The 21,131-nt window shown below is 43.4% G+C and overlaps 2 protein-coding genes across 4 annotated transcripts in view; one reads left to right on the top strand and one right to left on the bottom strand.

Moving 5' to 3' along the window:
- On the top strand, positions 1-7,019 carry ccn5 (cellular communication network factor 5). Of its 2 annotated transcripts, none has more exons than XM_058052678.1 (5): positions 1-235; positions 1,650-1,866; positions 3,031-3,279; positions 5,243-5,460; positions 5,587-7,019. In XM_058052678.1, the coding sequence occupies exons 1-5, from the start codon at positions 170-172 to the stop codon at positions 5,869-5,871; spliced, it is 1,035 nt and encodes a 344-aa protein (XP_057908661.1). In that variant the 5' UTR covers positions 1-169; the 3' UTR covers positions 5,872-7,019. The 2 variants fall into 2 exon arrangements, with proteins under 2 accessions (XP_057908661.1, XP_057908660.1); XM_058052677.1 differs by having other exon boundaries at positions 5-235; positions 5,584-7,019.
- The window catches only part of LOC131104951 (UDP-glucuronosyltransferase 2A2-like), a 28,213-nt gene continuing 11,771 nt past the window's right edge, over positions 4,690-21,131 (bottom strand). Inside the window, exons 2-4 of one of the 2 annotated variants that reach the window (XM_058052674.1) lie at positions 18,226-18,404; positions 11,786-12,049; positions 4,690-9,638 (exon numbers count right to left, since the gene is read on the bottom strand). In XM_058052674.1, coding sequence (XP_057908657.1) covers positions 8,026-9,636 — 1,611 coding nt within the window. In that variant the 5' untranslated portion in view covers positions 9,637-9,638; positions 11,786-12,049; positions 18,226-18,404 and the 3' untranslated portion in view covers positions 4,690-8,025. Of the gene's footprint in view, positions 9,639-11,748; positions 14,181-18,225; positions 18,405-21,131 lie in introns of those variants that run through there. The other variant, XM_058052673.1, reaches the window with a different exon arrangement.

Below are 21,131 nucleotides of genomic sequence, written 5' to 3'. Positions count from 1 at the left end.
GGTGGGTGTGTGGAAGTGGAAATAGGCAGCGGGGAGGAGGAATGTGAAACATTTCTGATGCTGCTCCAGCGGCTGTTTACACGGTAGTCAGTGCGGCGTGACATCAGAGTGCAGACTTTATAAATGTCAGCCAGACCAGAGGTGGACGAGACAGACGGGGCTCGCCATCATGGACCGACCGCCGTGTGACCGTGTGGTAGCTTTGGCCCTGCTGCTGCTTGCTGGGGCCTCACAGGTGACTTCTACTTTGATTTTCCAAGTTAACGTTTGGTGCTTTTGAAACTGTTTTTTCACTACAAACCGTAAATGTATCTAATAGAAACTAACATGTAATATCTTATTGATTGACCTGTCGGTGATGAAAATGAACTGAAAGATAATCAAATAACACAAATGAATATTTTCTGACAATGCATGAAACAAATATGGTAAACTGTTGTCATTATGTCAAGATGCTCTTGAAAATTATAAAAAAAAAAGTACGCAAATACAGTAAACCTCGGATATATCGGATTCAATTGTTCCCACTGGTTTTGTCCGATATAAGCGAAATCCGTTATATGCATATACCGGAAAATGTCAGTTTTACGCATATATCGGATTTATATCCGGTATATGCGTAAATCGGATTTTATCCGTTATAAAAAGGCACTTCCTTGACTATGTTTCCAATGTACCTCACAAAATGGTATCAGTGAGGAAAATGTGACGATGACCATAGAACCGAAAGTCTAACTTACTGCCATATAGGAAATGGTCTGGGGTTCAGGGGCTCAGGGGTGGGCAAACTTTTTGACTCGCGGGCCGCATTGATATAACAAAATTTCCCGGGGGGGGGGGGGGTGGGGGGGGGGGGGCAGACTATATATTTTACACGTAACAGTCAACCTGATATTATTGTATCTGTAAAATTGTCATGCAATCTGCTATTATTATTTATTATTTTATATTTAAATATTTTAAAAATAATAAAATATTATAATAATTAAAATAAAATTAAAATAATTATTATTATATTATTATTATGTAAAATATGCAAATATAACAATATTATTATATATAATTAATATAATAATTAGCATTAATATAATAAATATAATAATCATAATAGTTATAATAATAATATAATAATTATTATTTTTATTATTATTATGTGCTTGTGTCTCTTTTTTCAGGAGCACTTTGTAAACAACAGACCATGTCAAACAACGAAATTGATACAACCATCAAAAGGTTGGCTCAGGCCATGATGCCAGGTTGTATGTTGAGTTTAAATGAAATACTTTGGAAAGATTGGGCGGGGCGTATTCAAACACTTGGCGGGCCGGATGTGGCCCCCGGGCCGTAGTTTGCCCACCCCTGGGTTAAGATCTCATTCCCTGCTGTGCTAGTATTATTGACGTCACTCACTTTTATATTTGTCCTAAATCTGGAGCCAGGAGAAAGACAATAACCAGTGACATCAACAAGATTAGCATAACGATGCGGCCATCCGATATATGCAATGAATTTTTATTGGAAATGCATTACAGAAAAATCGGTTCTTTTTTATCTGTCCGTTGTGAGCGAATTTCCGATATATCCGAGTCCGATATATCCGAGGTTTACTGTAAACGTATTGTACTTACCGCTTCTTGTTGTTCCAACAGGTGTTGTGTCAGCTCTGTGATCGGCCTTGTCTTTGTCCTCGTCCCGTCCCACAATGTCCCCCGGGAGTCCCCCTGGTACTGGATGGCTGCCAGTGCTGCCGGGTGTGCGTGAGGCAGGAGGGCGAGCCGTGCAACCAAAAGTTCCCGTGTGACACCCAGAAGGGGCTGAAGTGCGACTACAGTGCCAGCTTCCCCGGAGGCCCTGGGGAGTGTGTCGGTGAGTGTGTCTTCTATACTGGGTGATACTCTCAAAAAGCTATGTGTCCACCAAGACGTAGTGAAGTTCAAAGTAACATCAGGAATAACATCCATGCGCTTATACAGTACTTTCAAGCCAAATACTTCTTAGAAAGGTGTTCCTTCATAGCAGTTTTCAGTGAAATGAAAATTGCAAAGAACAGAAAGTGAGGTGAGCGTCCTCATTCTCTCATTCGCTGCATCGTTTGTTGTATTCTTAAAACCTTTGTCTTTTGGAAAATAAAACAAACTTACAGTAAGACTCGGACACTGTGAACAGACAGCGGCAACACAATTTTGATTAAAATTTTTCGTGAGCAAGGCAGTCCGGCGCAGTGCGGCGCACCCACGCCTCCAATCCTCCCACCGTCACAAGTGTCAAAGAGGGAAAGGAAATATTTACCAACCAAATGAACGCTTCTCATTGTCTTTAAATGCACAGGGCCCACTGGACTGCGCATCAGAAGCCAGAATGCTGTACGTCACCATGTAGACCACCTTTGTTCCTGAAAGTCACATTAAACACAGCAGCAGGCTAATCCAGGCATGATGCACCTGTATTCATGCTCTGTCGTCGTCAAATTTGACAGAACCTTTGATGGTTCTCAGGATCTCATTCTCCTTGTACTTAATCTTTTCAGATCACGTTAATAATAACGATTAGGACCGGTATTTAACGGTACGTCAAGGGGGGGAATGGATTGTGAATGCCTGACACATTACAGCTCCACTCATCTCTCATCTCCGTGGCCAGGCTGCGTGTGTCCTCACGGTCCAGATTGACTCCCACTGTGGCCCTAAGTCTACATATTTATTGGTGTATGTAGGAGGTCACATCACAGAGGAGATCACACACAGAGTGATGGACCTACACGAAGACAGTTCATGTTTAGAGTCTGCTCAGCGATGCTGACAGCCCATTACCTCAAAGTCCAAAACGTTGTAATTCCCGGGCTTCTGTTGACATTTTGTCCTTAATGATGCTATATGATAGATTGCAGAGCCAACACGCAGACGCCACAGTTCACAAGCTTTCTCCTGCAAGGACAGCCATTCCAGTGTCCCCGCCACTCCCATTTTTCTCGGCTAATCCATTCCCATCCTGATCCAACATGACTGGTCCTGCTCTGTGTGCCCCCCTCAGGTCAGGAGGATCTGGTCTGCGAAGTCAACGGAATCAGCTACCAAGATGGCCAGTCCTTTCAGCCCTCGTGCGATGTCTACTGCCACTGCAGAGGAGGAGGCGTGAGCTGCGTGTCCGCTTGTCCCTTGAACGTACGTCTCCCCACACCGGACTGTCCCCATCCACAGCATATCCATCTACCTGGGAAGTGCTGCAAGGAATGGGTGTGTGAGAACCTGGAGAACTCTATCCTTCAGGATGCCATCACAGGTAAACACATTAGGGGGGGGGGGCATTGGTACTGTCATGTTTCACATAGCTGAGGTTTGTGCAAATGTGAATCTTTTGGGTTGGGGGCGGGAGTTCTACCTGTGGTCTTTACGGTAATCCGAGCCACTGCCTTCCATTGTAAGAAGCAGGTGGTAGACCTCTACTTATGTAACACTGCCCACGGAAAAGGAATTAGCATACTTTCCACAATATCAAGGTATTCCATGAGCATAATTCCAAGCATATTTCCCATGCTGCATGAGTGTGGTGTTGTCATTTCTCCTCCCACATATAAACGACGGTACCTCAGTTGATTGCAGCTCCATATGGCCGCATGACACATGAGCTTTGTCACTGGCGGTCATGTCTGGAAGTTTTTACTAGACCATTTGTACGTTATAATGGGGTGTGTCTGGACAAATATAAGCCACGTTTCTTTGGAAAGAGCCAAACATTTTCCTTTTAATAGCATTTCATAGCAACAACCAGCTGTGTAGAAATTAAACGTTTGAAGCTATTATCGTAGCACATTGTGTGTGTGTGTGTGTGGCTGGGTGGGTGAGTGAAACGGAGAAGTGAAACAAATCCACTCCAAAAAACACGTACAAGTCCAAACAGTGTCCAACAACATTAAAGGAATAGCAACAGAACATTTTGTCCTTGAATATTACCCACATGGTACCTCATGATCAGCTGATGTTCGACTTATATGCGTGTTAGTTTTGGAAGAAACCTAACTAGCCAATCCACTCCAAGTCTTTAGAGTTTGTAATAGTCCAACATGGGGATGACCGGTTGCGTTTGTGACCCTAACCCCAACCCTAGCCTGAACCATAACCCTAACCCTAACCCCTAACCCCAAACCCCTAACCCCAAACCCTAGCCCTAACCCTAACCCCTAACCCAAACACTAACCCCTAACCATAACCCCAAACCCTAACCCTAACCCTAAACCCTAGCCCCAAACGCTAACCCCAAATCCTAACCCCTAACCCTAAACCCTAGCCCCAAACCCTAACCCCAAATCCTAACCCCTAACCCTAACCCCAAACCCTAACCCCAACCCCTAACCCCAAACCCTAACCCCAAACCCTAACCCCTAATCCTAACCCCAAACCCTAACCCCAAACCCTAACCCCTAGCCCTAACCCCTAACCCCTAACCCTAACCCTAAACCCTAGCCCCAAACCCTAACCCCAAATCCTAACTCCTAACCCCAAACCCTAACCCCAAACCCGAACCCTAACCCCAAACTCTAACCCCAAAACCTAACCCTAACCCCTAATCCTAACCCCAACCCCCTAACCCCTAACCCCTAACCCCAAACCCTAACCCTAACCCCTAACCCTAACACCAATCATGGTGACTTTTAAAGTGCTGAAAGTGAGTCACTTCCTTGATGAAGTTGAGTTTAATGAAAGATGAAAGCATTCTTTCAGGCTCTTGAAACCGTTTAAATCATTTTATTAGTAGAATGAGTTTCACTGCATTTGGAGTTACAGGGCCAAACACATGTTTTGGACAGTCTAAAAACAGTTTTTTCTGCCAGTGCTGATGGCAAGGGAAAGTATAACTCAAAAATATGGCAACATGGTGTTAAAGGGGACCTATTACGCTTTTTCCGCTTTTCTGACCTATAAATGTAGTTAGCATGTTTTTTTCTCGTGTTAAACGATGTCAAAGTTTCAGATAAAAAGGTTTGAGCATTTAAGAAATGAGCCCTGAAGGAAGATTGGGATGGTTCAAAATGCTTGGTTTCAGAAGGCGTGGTAAAACTATCCCTTTGTGACATCACAGAGGGGCGGACTTCCTTATATGGAAACTCTGTGTCTTCGCCCAAGCTCTGCTCCTCTGTTTACTTGCTAGCAATGCCTCGTACTGGAAAGCCACATTTGTTTACATTTCCTAAAGACACCAGACTTCCTGATTCCCGACCTATCATTTAGCTTCTTGTCCTCTCCAGCCATGAAACCAAACGAGCAGTGGCCACCATCCCTGGTCCCAGCTGCCTCCACCTGTACCGAGCTGAGCACCCAGTGGAGCGCCTGCTCCCAGAGCTGTGGGGCCGGGATCTCCACACGCGTCTCCAATCAGAATCCAGCCTGCAGGCTACAAATGGAGACTCGTCTTTGTAAAGTGCGGCCCTGCCATTCACAACTTCCCTTGCCAAGCAGACCCACGGTGAGTTGTGTTTTTTCACTTGTTATGTGAGGATCTGTTAGCTAGAATCATGGTTCTACATTTCAATTGGATAAGAGTATGATTCCTTATTTAAGTGTTGTGATTGGTCGCTGGTTTCCCCAGCAGGGACAGCAGGGCCAGTGTACGGCCAGCTACACATCACAGGGGCCCATTCGACTTGTTCACCAGGGCTGCTATAGCACACGGGCCTACCAGCTGCGCTACTGCGGACGCTGCACCGACTCCCGCTGCTGTACACCTTACCAAACCTCCACGGCCGAGGTGACCTTCCGCTGCTCCACCGGCAGGCTTCTACATCGGGCTGTGATGATGATCCACTCATGTGTCTGCCATAGCAACTGCCCCTACGCCCCGTTCAGAAACCCTGCTCTTTGGGGATACAGACCCTGACTCATCGCCTTGGTAACAACAGGACTTCACTGAACTTTGACATAACTCACAGGGCTCTAATTTCACGGCGCAGCCCACGCAGTGGTAATTTGGTCCAGCGCACCAATGTGCGCAGCCAATATGGTAATTTGGTAGACTGGACTGTGTCAAGGTGGGCGTGGTGGCGCACCAGGAGGTGTCCACATATTCAGCTTGGCAATATTCAGTGACAATTTCGAGACAAAACAGCATGCCAAAGATGCGCCGAAAGCTCGCCAGATCCAACCCGGTTTATTCTTGGCGCAGGCGAAGCGCACACTGCGCAGTGGTAAATTGGCTGACAGGCGCACAGTGCAGACACGTCACCAGAAGCTCACAGACAGGTTTTTTTCAGAGTGTCAGGCACATTTCAATGCAACCAGCAACCACTATTTAATGTAACCGTATGAACCGGCATGTATGTTTTTGTAATAATTGTCCCATCACATCCGATGTCGGATAAAAGACGTCACTCATAATGAGAACTCAACCTGAGGACAGGCTCGACACCGGGGTTTGGGTTTTTATTAGATTTTCTAAATATTGTGTTTTCACACTTGCAAACACAAATCTTTAATTTGGTAGATTTAAACTTGTATATTCAAGTCATGGCTCACTGAAATTTTGAAATACTGATAATAATTATTCATTTATCTGTACTGTACAGACTGAGCTTAAAAACTAAATGAACCCAAATGGAGCGCATACAAGCAAGCAAGTACATGTTGGTAGGTTGGTAGGTCTGCATTGAAATGGAAGCATCTCGTGCCTCCCCCTGACAGTTCCCCGCCCCCCACTATTTGAGAAGCACTGATCCAGACAAATGAATTCAGTAAATAGTGAAGACATTTTGTATTTTATTGCTATGTCAAAAACCTGAAAATTGAGCTGCTTAGACAACAAATATGTTTATCCTTTGAGGGCATTTGTAATAATTCAATTCTAAAAAAAATACTTTGACTGGCATACTTGTGTATGTCCCCCAGAATGACTCTAAGGCAGTTTTGTTTGTAACACTGCTTCAATGATGTTGCACTTTTGCTTCTTTTCTGTAAATAATAGTTTCTTACTTTCATGTTTATGCTGAACATTATTGTGACATTGTTTAAACGGCATGCATTTTGCTAAGACTTTTGTGTTTATGCTTTGTTTTTTACTTAATATTATAGGCTCTATAGTATTCAAATACATTCTTATGATAATAATGATATTAATGATATGCTTATGATGTCTCATAAGCGTCCTTGTGCTCCAAACTTCTCGAAAATGGATGATGACCTTATGAACACGGAGCGATGGCGCCACAATGAGTGAGTAGTATCTGGCGACATCTAGCGCCCGAGATGCACATTGCAACTACAATCTCGGCTTCCTACGGGGTGGTTCAGAATCAGAAAGAAATAAGTCTTTATTGAACCGTGTAAAACAATTACAAATACAAGATGACTTCACATTAATTCGGATTACGATATCAGAATCCCAAATGTACCACTTCAATTGTTCGTACCCCTGCCTCACGTCGCAAGTCAAGACAGGTCGAGTAAAGTCTGAAGTCAACTTTCGAGTCCTTATAAGCGGTAGAAAATTAATGAATGAATTGTCCATATTTGTCTATGACACAGCCAGTAGGTGTTTATGAGTGATGATGTAATAAGAATCAAGTGGTGTCCCTTTTCTTAGTGCCTTCTTTCCCTTGGCTCGAGGTTTTAAGGGGTAAGACGACAGGGAGGGGGGCTAAGGGTTGCGGATTCAGCACAGAAATGTAATCCACGCATTTGTTGATTGTTCTTAAACCTGATTGGATGCTAATAGACGAGGCGGATTCAAATGGAAAATATGTTGTCTTGCTGGGAATTACATAATACTTGGGGACTTGGGGACTTGGGGAATGGGGGACACATTTTATCAATCTTAAGTATTTTCAAGTCCTGAGACTAAATTCTGACTTACATCCCAAGTCATTGATGTCCAAGTCAAATTGCAAGTCTTTGATATTGTCAAGTCGAGTCCAAAGTCGTCAAAAGTGTGACTCCAGTCTGGCTTGAGTCTAACTTGTGTGACCCAAGTCCAAGACCTGAGTCCAAACCTCTGGTAAATACTGCAGCTGCTGTTTTTTGTTAGACCTCTCTCTCTATTCTATTGTCTCTTGGATTTTATTTTGGACTTCTTGGACCTGGTTAGGCGCTTACAGAGCCATCTACACGAAATCCAAATAGACGCAGCGACGAGAAGACAGAAGATTCCCAAAACAGCAAAGACATCCAGACAGTGATAGACATACCACGGCAACTTATAGGATTCTGTGCGCAGATGCGGAGCCCCCTTATGCCTCATCACGTACTCTATCCAGAAGACGGCGGTGTCAATGGGTTTCATGGGTTTGTCGTGATGCAGCTGGGATAGTTTGATCATATTCTGTTTGTAAGGCTTCTGCGGATCCAGAACATTCCTCAGGGAACTCGAGAAAGACTCCACATCCAGTGTCGTCACTTCAACAATCTCGGCGACTCCCTTGGCCTTCATCCGGACCATGTTATCATCCTGGTCAAAGATCAGAGGAACGCCCAGAATTGGGACGCTGTGGTAGATGGCTTCGTATATGCCGTTCGTACCCCCGTGTGTAACAAAGGCTTTGGTCTTAGGGTGGCCCAGTAAGTCGTTCTGAGGCATCCAATCCACCAGCAAGGTGTTGTTCCCGAGAGTGGCAGGCTTCTTTCCGAGATGTCTCCACACAACTTTCTGAGGGAGCTTTGCAAAAGCAGATGCGATGATCTCCGATATTTCAGGACCCAGATCACCCAGTAGCGTTCCTAACGTCATGACGACAACGCCGTGTTCGCCGGAACTCTGCACAAAGTCTTCCAAATCTGCCGGCAGAGGTTTGGACGGCTTGCCCTGAAAGCCTCCGATGTAGACCACATTGGGCATGGTGGGTCGTGGGTACTCAAATGTGAAGTCAACCCTCATCAGCCAGATATCAGCTCCTTGTACAAGAGACATGGCGCTGACGTCGCCTCCGAAATACCGATCGCACACAGCCTGTATTGGCGGATTGGCGACAAAGTAGTGCATGTAAAGCAGAGCGGCGTGGTAGATGATGTTGTTCATTCTTTGAAACAAATCCATTTTATCGGTGTACTTTGAGAAGAGCTCGGGTATGTAGGACAGAGGAGATGGAGCGATGGCAAAGTGAGCCTCTCCGTTGAAAAGCCAGCGTACGTTAAAGACCATGGGGAGGTTCAGATAGTGAGCCAGGAGCACTCCTGCTGGAAAGGCCGGATCCATCAAGAAAACATCATATCCTGTCTCATTCAGCTCCTTGATGAGAGTTTTATTCTCAAAAATGTTGACCACCAATTGAGCCACAACCATTTGGTTCTCTCCAATAAAGCCAAAGAGGTTCCTGTAGAACTCCACAAAGCCCCAAAGCGAGCCTCTATGTCGTCTGATCTCGATGGACCTTTCCAGGAAAGACGTCATGAAGCTCTGGCTCTCGATGTTCTGAGACTGCTCCAGCATGACGGTGATGGAGGTGTAGTAAGGTGACTTCTCAGAGACGTACCAGCTGGTGGAGGTACGCAGCACTGTGATTTCATGTCCTTGAGAATGAAGAGCCTCCACCAGAATTTTCATGTTGATCCAGTGACTTCCATCAAAGGGGTAGACCAGAATTTTCCCTCCCCGACATGAGGGGAGCAGCGTCACTAAAAACACCAGGAGGAACGCCAGGGTTGTATATGACGCCATTACTGAAGAGGAGACACACACACATCATGTTGAATAAATTTGTAGATAATAAAATGGCCGAGATGACCTGATGTCCTGATGCTACAGATTGCTTATCAAAGTCCAAAATTATATCAACGCCTACTATATTCATATACTGTTTACATATATCATGTTTACAAGTGATAACACACATTTCAGCAACCAACATACCTTTTTTTTACAAATTAAATTAATAATTTTTAGTAATTAGTACTTTCATTCATTCATTCATTTTCTACCATTTATCTTCACAAGGATCGCGGGGGTGCTGGAGCCTATCCCAGTACACCCTGGACTGGTAGCCGCGCAGCCGAAATTAGTACTTATTTTTATTTATTTAAATGTAAATATCCAAGGCTGCACGGTGGTGGAGTGGTTAGCGAGCAGGCCTCACAGCTAGAAAACCTGAGTTCAATTCCACTCACGGCCATCTCTGTGTGGAGTTTGCATGTCCTCCCTGTGTCTTCTCCAAATTGTCCATAGGTATGAATGTGAGTGTGAATGGTTGTTTGTCTATATGTGCCCTGTGATTGGCTGGCCACCAGTCTAGGGTGTACTCAAAGACAGCTGGGATAGGCTCCAGCACCCCCCGCGACCCTCGTGAGGAAAAGCGGTAGAAAATGAATGAATGAATGAATGAATAAATGTAAATATCCAAGGCTGCACGGTGTGGGAGTGGTTAGCGAGCAGGCCTCACAGCTAGAAGACCTGAGTTCAATTCCACTCACGGCCATCTCTGTGTGGAGTTTGCATGTCCTCCCTGTGTCTTCTCCAAATTGTCCATAGGTATGAATGTGAGTGTGAATGGTTGTTTGTCTATATGTGCCCTGTGATTGGCTGGCCACCAGTCCAGGGTGTAGTCAAAGACAGCTGGGATAGGCTCCAGCACCCTCCGCGACCCTTGTGAGGAAAAGCGGTAGAAAATGAATGAATGAATTAATAAATGTAAATATCCAAGGCTGCACGGTGTGGGAGTGGTTAGCGAGCAGGCCTCACAGCTAGAAAACCTGAGTTCAATTCCACTCACGGCCATCTCTGTGTGGAGTTTGCATGTCCTCCCTGTGTCTTCTCCAAATTGTCCATAATTATGAATGTGAGTGTGAATGGTTGTTTGTCTATATGTGCCCTGTGATTGGCTGGCCACCAGTCCAGGGTGTAGTCAAAGACAGCTGGGATAGGCTCCAGCACCCTCCGCGACCCTTGTGAGGATAAGCGGTAGAAAAGGAATGAATGAATGAATGAATGAATGAATGTCAATCCATCCATTTTCTATGCTGCTTATCCTCACTAGGATCACAGCGGTATGCTGGAGCCTATCCCAGCTGTCTGTGTCATACCAATGGACAATTTGGTGTTGCCAATGTGAGAGGAAACTGGCGTACCCGGAGAAAAAACACACATGCAAACTCCACAAAGAGACATGCAGAATCGAATACTCGGTCAGAAGTCACTTGGTCACCGTGCAGCCCTAAATGTAAATATTATTTTTTATATATAATATTATATTTTTTAATAGAATTTTATATATAATAATTTTTAGGTTTTAAGAGTATTTTTCTTAATTTAAGGTTTTTTATATATTATAAAAAATGATAAAATGGTTGCGTAAATGTGTGTAATCACATGTTTGTTTTCTCAACCTCCTACCAGGGTCGTGATGGGATTCAGCCTTAGACTATCTAACCTCAAGCCACCCGTGACCCTGCCCCAGCCTCCGGGTGCATAGCAGCTGTTAATGTCATACTAATACTACATTAATGCAAAGCACATAATACTACATATAGTATATATATATATCTACATAGATAGATACGTAGATGGTTATAATGAGAGCTGTGAAGCATGCAAGGTATTCAAGAGTCGTATTGCATGTTGAGTATGATAAATTTAGACATTTTGGCAGGTCTGCACTAATATTGAAAGTACTCCCTGCCTCTTTCGACAGTTCATCGCATCCCCCAAGGGGGATCCCTGCCCCAGTGTTTGAGAAGCACTGACATGGGGTGATCTATCTAGCTGTCTATCTAGGATGTAAAAGCAAGCAAGTCAATTAACGCAGAGTACTTCACTTACATCAGAAACCAAACTTACTTTAGATTCACATGTTGTGAGCAAAGCAGATCCTCACCTCAGGTCTCGTGAGCCTCCAGCGAAAAAAAAAAGAATCCAGAGTGTTCCGATCAACCTCTGGGCTGCAAATGTAAGTAAATGTATAACTCCTCACCAACTGAAGTGCTCTGATGTTTTGCCTGCCTGTTTGTTCAAACTCCCCTGTTTTTTGTTTTTTTTTTTTACTGCACATGCTTCCTCTCGGCCCCAAACATCTGGATATCATTTTCCAAAACTTGAACAATGGAGGATTTCAATCATGTGACCTCTGCAACACTGCAATCTACCAAAAAAAAAAAAGTAGTGCATTAATGACAAACCACAACTCTCATGGTCCACATTTACAGCGGCTAATCAGGTTTAGGTGGACTTCTCATAGGTCCATAGGTCCAGATAAGCATACTAAGTACACAAAGGACAACACGTATCCATGTTGAGTAATGTGACATAGAAGGGGGGCATCTGTTAGACAGCTCTTTCGTCCTATTTTTTTGTCCCACTGCATTTCGAAAAAAGGTCGTGGAGGTCACGTTGACATTCTTCTCCATTTGTTTTGTCAGTAAAAAAACAATCCAATATCGGCGAGGAAGCAGTTAATTACATTTAAAGACAAAACAACCTCCATCTGACCTTTGTGCTGTAAATAGGAAAAGGAAATAGTGATTGGTATTGGTCTGATATCTTGAAATGTTTTTATATTTCTCATCGGTGTAACCATAATCCTCCAGGTGATACCAATTGGTGGCCGATCGAAAATGAAAATTAATCATTAGTGAGATCAGCCATGTTGTTTGGTCTAGAGACATTGCCACTGAGGAAAAGACAGGAAGCAGAACTGGAGGTAGCAGAGATGAGGATGCTGAGGTTCTCATTGGGAGTGACCAGGATGGATAGGATCAGGAACAAGTACATCAGATGGACATTACATGTTAGAGGCCTTGGAGATAAACTCAGAGAGGCCATACTGAGATGGTTGGGACATGTCCAGAGGAGAGATAGTGAATATATTAGTAGAAGGATGCTGTGTCCAAAGAGGAGTTTTATGGATGTAGTGAAGGAGGACATGAGGGTAGTTGGTGTGAGAGAGACAGCTCCAGAAGACAAGGTTGGATGGAGGAGATTGATTTGCTGTGGTGACCCCCTGGAGGGAAAAGCCCAAAGATATAGAAGAAGAAGAAGACATCACTATGTGGTTACACTACTACCTTACACTTCTTTATGTATTAAAAAAAATCACATCTGGAATACAGGAAGTGAATAAATGTATTGCAATTGAAACAGATGGGGGAGATTTGCTTCTTCCTACTCCTTTTGGTTATGTGGAACTGTGAATTAAATCATGTGGTGTATTCCATTGTAACTTCATGTATGTTCAAATAAAATTCAACCATTTGCAGCTTTTTAAAGTTTTTTTTTTTGCGGTGGCCCTCCCTAGAGGCAAGTCAGAGGTATTTCCGTCAGGGAGGGTTTTCCTTCAAGACGTCACAAAAACCTGCAACTTCAAAACAAACATTCGAGTGCCTCTTGTAGAGTGGAGCAAACCGTGTGTGAGGGAGATTATAGGAAGACATACTGTATTAATTAATGTTTATTTGGTCTAAAAATAGTTATTTTAACGTGGTGCAAAAACAACATTGCATTGAACACATACAAAGACGCTATGCTAGTACGTGTGTGTGATTGAATGTGATTGGAGTTGAACCGTTGCTGGTAAACACATCTTAAATATGACCTTTGCACTTGTAAGGACCCACCCTGTGCATGCTTACTGTCCCTCGTGTGTGTGTGTGTGTGTGTGTGTATGCGTGTGTGTGTGTTATGAACTTCAGCCCTGGCACACATTAAAGGACATCCCCTGTGTGCTGCTATCATATGTCCATGTGTCATGAAAAGAAGGCTGTGAGAGGGTGGGTGTGGGAATGGGTCGCAAATACTTAGGCAGGGGGGCGTTCCGTGTGTCTTTAAAAAAAGCATCACTTATTTTGTCACAGGCTGCGTGGTGGTGGTGGTGCAATTACACTGGACTTCAGCTGAAACAATGGAGCTTCCGCCGCGGGAATATAGTACGAGACGCAGGAGGTGTGACAGCACAGGTGAGATTAGACATGAACTGTCATTGCAGAGTAATGATTATTCCACAGTGGAAGATGTGGAATAATTAGCAGTAGTCTCGCATCCAAACCAGCAGTGTGTTCATAATAGTTCGATAAACAAGTTTCTTCCAAGGCTCTATGCAACAATAACAAATCACTCCTATGTATAAATACCATATCATAAGAATATACTGTATATAAATTCTTAAGAATATTCCAGCTAATCATGAACACAAGGATGCATGACTCATAACAATATTGTCTACAACTCATGGTGCAAAGTGCAACAATGGTTTTGTCTGCCATTGTTGTTTCTATGTGAGGCAAAAATGATGGCCTGTTCACTTCAGACCTGACTGCACTCTTAGTCTGAGCAACCATGCAGTCTTTGCAAAACAAATTTCAGACACACTCCGCACTCATTCATTTTGCACCGCTTATCCTCACAAGGTCGCCGGGGTGCTGGAGCCTATCCCAGCTGTCTTCGGGCGAGAGGCGGGTACACCCTGCCAGCCAATCACAGGGCACATATAGACAAACAACCATTCACACTCACATTCATACCTATGGACAATTTGGAGTCGCCAATTAACCTAGCATGTTTTTGGAATGTGGGAGGAAACCGGAGTACTCGGAGAAAACCCACGCATGCACGGGGAGAACATGCAAACTCAGCACAGAGATGGCCGAGGGCGGAATCGAACTTGGGTCTCCGAGCTGTGAGGCCACAGTGCAGCCCTTGCGTTAACCATTCATTCATTCATTCATTCATTTTCTACCGCTTTTTCCTGTCTTCGGGCGAGAGGCGGGGTACGCCCTGGACTGGTGGCCAGCCAATCACAGGGCACATATAGACAAACAACCATTCACACTCACATTCATACCTATGGACAATTTGGAGTCGCCAATTAACCTAGAGTACTCGGAGAAAGCCCACACGTGCACGGGGAGAACATGCAAACTCAGCACAGAGATGGCCGATGGCGGAATCGAACTTGGGTGTCCTAGCTGTGAGGCCACCGTGCAGCCCTGGCGTTAACCATACAAGAGAAAAAGCTCACACAGACACTGGGTTATATACTACGTAGGAGGCACTAGACACTGTTAGCATAGTCGTCCTGTATGTAAACACATTGAATCTTCACCATCAACGCTTTTAGTCCTGTACTTACATGATACAGACAGTGTTGATGCCATGCCAGCCAGACTATAGATTAGGACTAGAGCTAGGTCTGCTACATTGGCAGCATAAATGTCTGCAGCCACCTTATAAATAGTGGATTATGTATTGTAAGAAAGTTTTCAACATCTTTCAACAGTTTATTTTAGGTCATCACATGTGATGAAACAACGCCTCATGATCCAATGCGGAAAATAGACATATTTATTCATTTGTACAGACATTTTGATCATAATTATGATAAATTGTACCACTATTTTATCAAGACAAGCGACAAAGCTGCAGCTGCACATTTTATTATGCAAATAAAACTTTTGACACATGAAATGAGATAGAATTTACACTCTGGTGTGTTGCAGTAAAACTGTCTCCACAAAGCCCTTGGATTTGTCCTGTTGTGTCCCTACTTTGAGATTCTGCTCTTCTGTTTCCCTCAATTGTAACCATCTGCGTGCATGGAAGCCGCTGCCTCAATGTGCTGATCAGGAATGTGGCAAAAGTTCACTTTGATGATAAGTGTTATTGCACTGTTTATTTTGTATATAACGTCGGGTTTTCTGTGCTAAAAAAGTGTAGCCACAAACAAGCAAACAACACAACAAATAACTACTTAAATAACTAAAAGTGTGTGTTTTTTTTGTTTGTTTATTTGTTTCTAGCATCAGTGCCACAAGTCTGCAACTCTCCAACAATGATCGTCATGGTGGGCCTGCCAGCCAGAGGGAAGACCTACATTTCCAAGAAGCTCACACGCTACCTGAACTGGATCGGAGTACCTACCAAAAGTACACATGACACAAAAAAAATCCTGATAAAAAAATACAAGCGAGTACTTTGAAGTCTGTCCTTACTTATTGCTTCACATTCCCACCAGCATTTAACGTCGGCCAGTACCGCAGACAGGCCGTGAAAACCTATGAGAGCTTTGAGTTCTTTAAACCTGACAACGAGGAGGCCATGAGTATCCGCAAGTAAGGACGACATGTTGTAAAAGGTACTTCATGAGCCCATTAGATGTTGTGGAATGACTTTACATGACTCTGCAGGGCCTGTGCAGCCGCTGCCCTCAGAGATGTTGCTACCTACTTCACATTGGAGCACGGACAAGTGGCGGTCAGTGGGAGGACCCTTCAAACATCACAACTTAATGAAGAGGCTAGATTAGCCATTCTTTAGATGAATGTCCATTTAGAGTAGAGAACCTATATAAAATTGTCAACGTCTCTGCTTACATTCACAGACCCATAGTACTTTTCATCGTGCCTTCATCTACATAAGAGTGGAGAGACACAGAAAGCATATATTAGAATGAAGGGAAGACAATATGGTTTTGGGTTCACAATCTTGTCTGCTCTGCCCTCTAGTGGCCATGCAACGTCAATTTAAATTGGTCATACCACTAATATAAAGTTATTATGGTCTGCTGTTGTATCATGGAAGGAAGGAAGGAAGGAAGGAAGGAAGGAAGGAGGGAGGGAGGGAGAGAGGGGAGGAGGGAAGGAAGGAGGGAAGGAGGGAAAAAAGGAAGGAAGGAAGGAAGGATGGATGGATGGATGGAAGGAGGGAAGGAGGGAAGGAGGGAAGGAGGGAAGGAGGGAAGGAGGGAAGGAGGGAAGGAGGGAAGGAGGGAAGGATGGATGGATGGAAGGAAGGAAGGAAGGAAGGAAGGAAGGAAGGAAGGAAGGAGGGAAGGAGGGAAGGAAGGAAGGAAGGAGGGAGGGAAGGAGGCAAGGAAGGAAGGAAGGAAGGAAGGAAGGAAGGAAGGAAGGAAGGAAGGAAGGAAGGAAGGAAGGAGGGAGGGAGGGAGGGAAGGAGGGAAGGAAGGAAGGAAGGAAGGATGGATGGATGGATGGATGGATGGAAGGAGGGAAGGAAGGAAGGAAGGAAGGAAGGAAGGAAGGAAGGAAGGATGGAAGAATGGATAGATAGATAGATAGATAGATAGATAGATAGATAGATAGATAGATAGATAGATAGATAGATAGATAGATAGATAGATAGATAGATAGATAGATACGTAGATAGATAGATAGATAGATAGATAGATAGATAGATAGATAGATAGATAGATAGATAGATAGATAGATAGATAGATAGATAGATAGATAGATAGATAGATAGATAGATAGATAGATAGATAGATAGATAGATAGATAGATAGATAGATAGATAGATAGATAGATAGATAGATAGATAGATAGATAGATAGATAGATAGATAGATAGATAGATAGATAGATAGATAGATAGATAGATAGATAGATAGATAGATAGATAGATAGATAGATAGATAGATAGATAGATAGATAGATAGATAGATAGATAGATAGATAGATAGATAGATAGATAGATAGATAGATAGATAGATAGATAGATAGATAGATAGATAGATAGATAGATAGATAGATAGATAGATAGATAGATAGATAGAAGGTATAGGTCTAAAAATGCTTGCAGAAATGTGTACTTTATTGAGATACTCCTGTGATGTATTTCCACAGGGCCTATGAAATATGTAATAGCTGTGCTATTTACGACACGTGTCTCACTCAGGTTTTTGATGCCACAAACACCACCAGGGAGAGAAGGGCGGTCATCATTAGTTTTGCCAAGGAGAGAGGATACAAGGCAAGTGGACGCATGTAACACTAAAACATACACCACACTTCAAATACAGTATGTCCCACAACAAAAGACAGATTGGTCTGTTCAGTTTAAACTGCAAACAAGGTCAAATAATTCAGCACAAGTCCAGGCCAGATGCTCTGCAAGACGGTGTGTGTGTCATTGCAAATGACTGTACATTCCTTATTTGCAGGTTTTCTTTGTGGAGTCAATCTGTGATGACCCAGATATCATAGCAGAGAATGTCAAGGTGAGAAAGACATATGTGCCATTAACTCTCCAACAATAAATAACTACACTGTTCTGACCTTTGCAGCAAGTGAAATTTGGCAGTCCGGATTATGTGAATCGTAGCATGGAAGAAGCCATGGAAGACTTTCTCCAGCGTATCGCGTGTTACAAGTCCAGCTACGTTCCCATCGATGATGAGAAAGACAGGTGTTGAGCCAGGAGACAGACTGGATGCACTGATTAATATTTTTAACAAACATGCCTTAAGGTTTGTTTTCCATCTGTTAGAAAGCTCTCCTATATTAAAATCTATGAAGTGGGAAAAAGGTACCTGGTGAATCGAGTGCAGGACCACATCCAAAGCAGGATCGTCTACTACCTCATGAACATCCACGTTGCACCAAGATCCATCTACTTGAGTCGCCACGGGGAGAGTGAACTCAATCTTTTAGGTCGCATCGGCGGAGACTCGGGTTTGTCCACCAGGGGACATGAAGTAGGTAAACCACACTGAAAAAAAAATGAGAGGTCGTTATTCAAAAGGTTGACTTCTTGTCTGCAGTATGCTGCTGCTTTGAGGAACTTCATCCAGAGTCAGGCAATCAATGATCTGAAGGTGTGGACCAGCCACATGAAAAGGACCATCCAGACTGCACAGGCACTGGAGGTCCAATACGAGCAGTGGAAGGCTCTCAATGAGATAGACGCTGTAAGCTACCTTCACTACCGTGAACTGAAATATTGAAATAGCTATAGTTAAAATATTGTTTTTTCCATGCAGGGCGTATGTGAGGAATTAACATATGAGGAGATTCAGCATAGGTTTCCAGATGAGTTTGCAATGAGAGACCAGGACAAGTTTCGGTACCGTTACCCAAAGGGTGAGGTAAGTGCTGCCAGTCAATATAAGGGGGCGTACATTACTCACACTTGAGTAACTGACCCCAATCCGACTTACCTCCATTAACCAGTCCTACGAGGACCTTGTCCATCGCCTGGAACCAGTCATAATGGAGCTGGAAAGGCAGGAGAATGTTCTAGTCATCTGCCACCAAGCTGTCATGCGTTGCCTCCTGGCCTATTTTTTAGACAAACCCGCAGGTACACATTTTGTTTACGACAAGGATATAATTTCTTTATAATCCGTCTTCTTTTGCTCCCTCTCTGAAGATGAGCTCCCGTATCTTAGATGCCCTCTTCACACGGTGCTCAAACTCACTCCAATAGCCTATGGTAAGTCACCGTTTGTAGACATGTCTGTTGAGATACACTCTCCACTGTGTTCCTCTCTCCATTGTAGGGTGTCAAACTGAGTCCTTTTACCTCAATATTGAGGCAGTCAACACACACAGAGAAAAGCCCGGGGGTAAGTTTCTATATTTATAGAAATAGAAACAGTATGCCTCCTTTCTGGCTAATAATATTGATTATTTTGGTTGTAGTAGTAGAAAAAAGTAAGCTTTTTAGGACCCCAAACTGCACCATAAACCACCACTAATTAGATATAAAGGAGTTACTAACTGAGTTACTCCGCTACAAAAGTAGCTAGTTACCAGTCGACAGGTGTCTCTGTGGGTTTGAGTTGCTCACACAAGACGTGGACAAAGTTTTTTTTCGGGGACATAATAATAATAATAATAGTTTAATAATAATAATAGTAATAATAATAATTTTACCTTTGACATCAACGAGGTTAAAGTAGTGTCTGTACTTCCATTTCGCAAACGCTGTTTGGATGTGCTTTAAACACCCGCCCAAGCTCCAAACACCCGCCCACTTAAGTTCTCTGATTGGCTGAAGACGGAATCTTACTAAAACCTGAGCCAATCCTCATTGCTTATGTGCTCTAAACACCCGCCCACTTAAGTTCTCTGATTGGCTGAAGACGCAATTTCACTAAAATCTGAGCCAATCCTCATTGCTTATGTGCTCTAAACACCCGCCCACTTAAGTTCTCTGATTGGCTGAAGACGCAATTTTACTAAAATCTGAGCCAATCCTCATTGCTTATGTGGTTATCTCACCCCCTCCATTGTCACTCTACAAGACTCTCACACTCACTGCGCTGCAGATTAGTTATGAAGTGATATATTTTTAGGCGGCTTCAGTAACGTGTAGTAAAAAATGGTAACGGCGTTACGCTGACAATAAAAGTAATTAGTTAGATTACCCATTACTGAAAAAAAGTAACAGCGTTAGTAACGCCGTTATTCCCATCACTGGTCATGATAACATCAGTTAAAATGAGTAAACAAGATTGTGGTTATGCTGCAGAATGTGGACGTCAACAGAAACCTGGAGGAAGCTCCGCAGACTCTTCCTCTTCCTGAACAATGATGAGTTCAAATAGACAATGAAGCCGGGAAGCTGCTGATGTCTATATGAAGATGTCCTGTCACTCTGGTCATGCTCGGATGAGTGAGGTCAAGGTTGGCGAATTCTGTGATGATACGACTGATAAGCTGCAGTAAGTATCATTGATACATGGATTGGGATTTAGCACAAACGCCTTCCTGTCTTGCAGAGGACATGAAAAAGAAAATGACTTCAGAATGAGGAACATAAAAATGATGTTGTTCTTACACTGATGGATGCGCTGTCTGTGGTAGCTGATGAAAAAGGTGACTTAATAGCACCAAATGTTTATGTCCAGGGGAACAAATGAACTATGTAAACATTAATCCAACAATATTTTAATTAATTGTGTTTTTAATTTGAGTGTCTGCTTAACAATTTAAGACAGCATACTGGGAATGAAATTATGATGATATGTGTGAGCCACTGCCTTACTACTTTGAACCATCCATTCATTTTCTATGCCGCTTATCCTCACTGGGGTTGCGGGTATGCTGGAGCCTATCCCAGCTGTCTGTGGGCAAGTGGCGGGGTTTATATTGGTGTTTTTATATCTTCTGTACAGCGACCTTGGGTGTCCTGAAAGGCACTTTGAAATAAAATGTATTATTATTATTTTTACAGCATGGACTGGTCGCCAGCCAATCACAGGGCACATATAGACAAACAACCATTCACACTCACATTCATACCTATGGACAATTTGGAGTCGGCAATTAACCTAGCATGTTTTTGGAATGTGGGATGAAACTGGAATACCCACAAAAAACCCACTCACGCACAGGGAGAACATGCAAACTCCACACAAATATACCCAAGTGGAGAATCAAACCCAGATCTCCTGACTGTGTGGCCTAAATGCTAACCACTCGTCCACCATGT

The sequence above is a fragment of the Doryrhamphus excisus genome, chromosome 16 (genome assembly GCF_030265055.1).
Source record: "Doryrhamphus excisus isolate RoL2022-K1 chromosome 16, RoL_Dexc_1.0, whole genome shotgun sequence".
Taxonomy (NCBI): domain Eukaryota; kingdom Metazoa; phylum Chordata; class Actinopteri; order Syngnathiformes; family Syngnathidae; genus Doryrhamphus; species Doryrhamphus excisus.
Note: the sequence above shows the minus strand (reverse complement) of the source record. Positions and strands in the feature narration are given on the sequence as shown.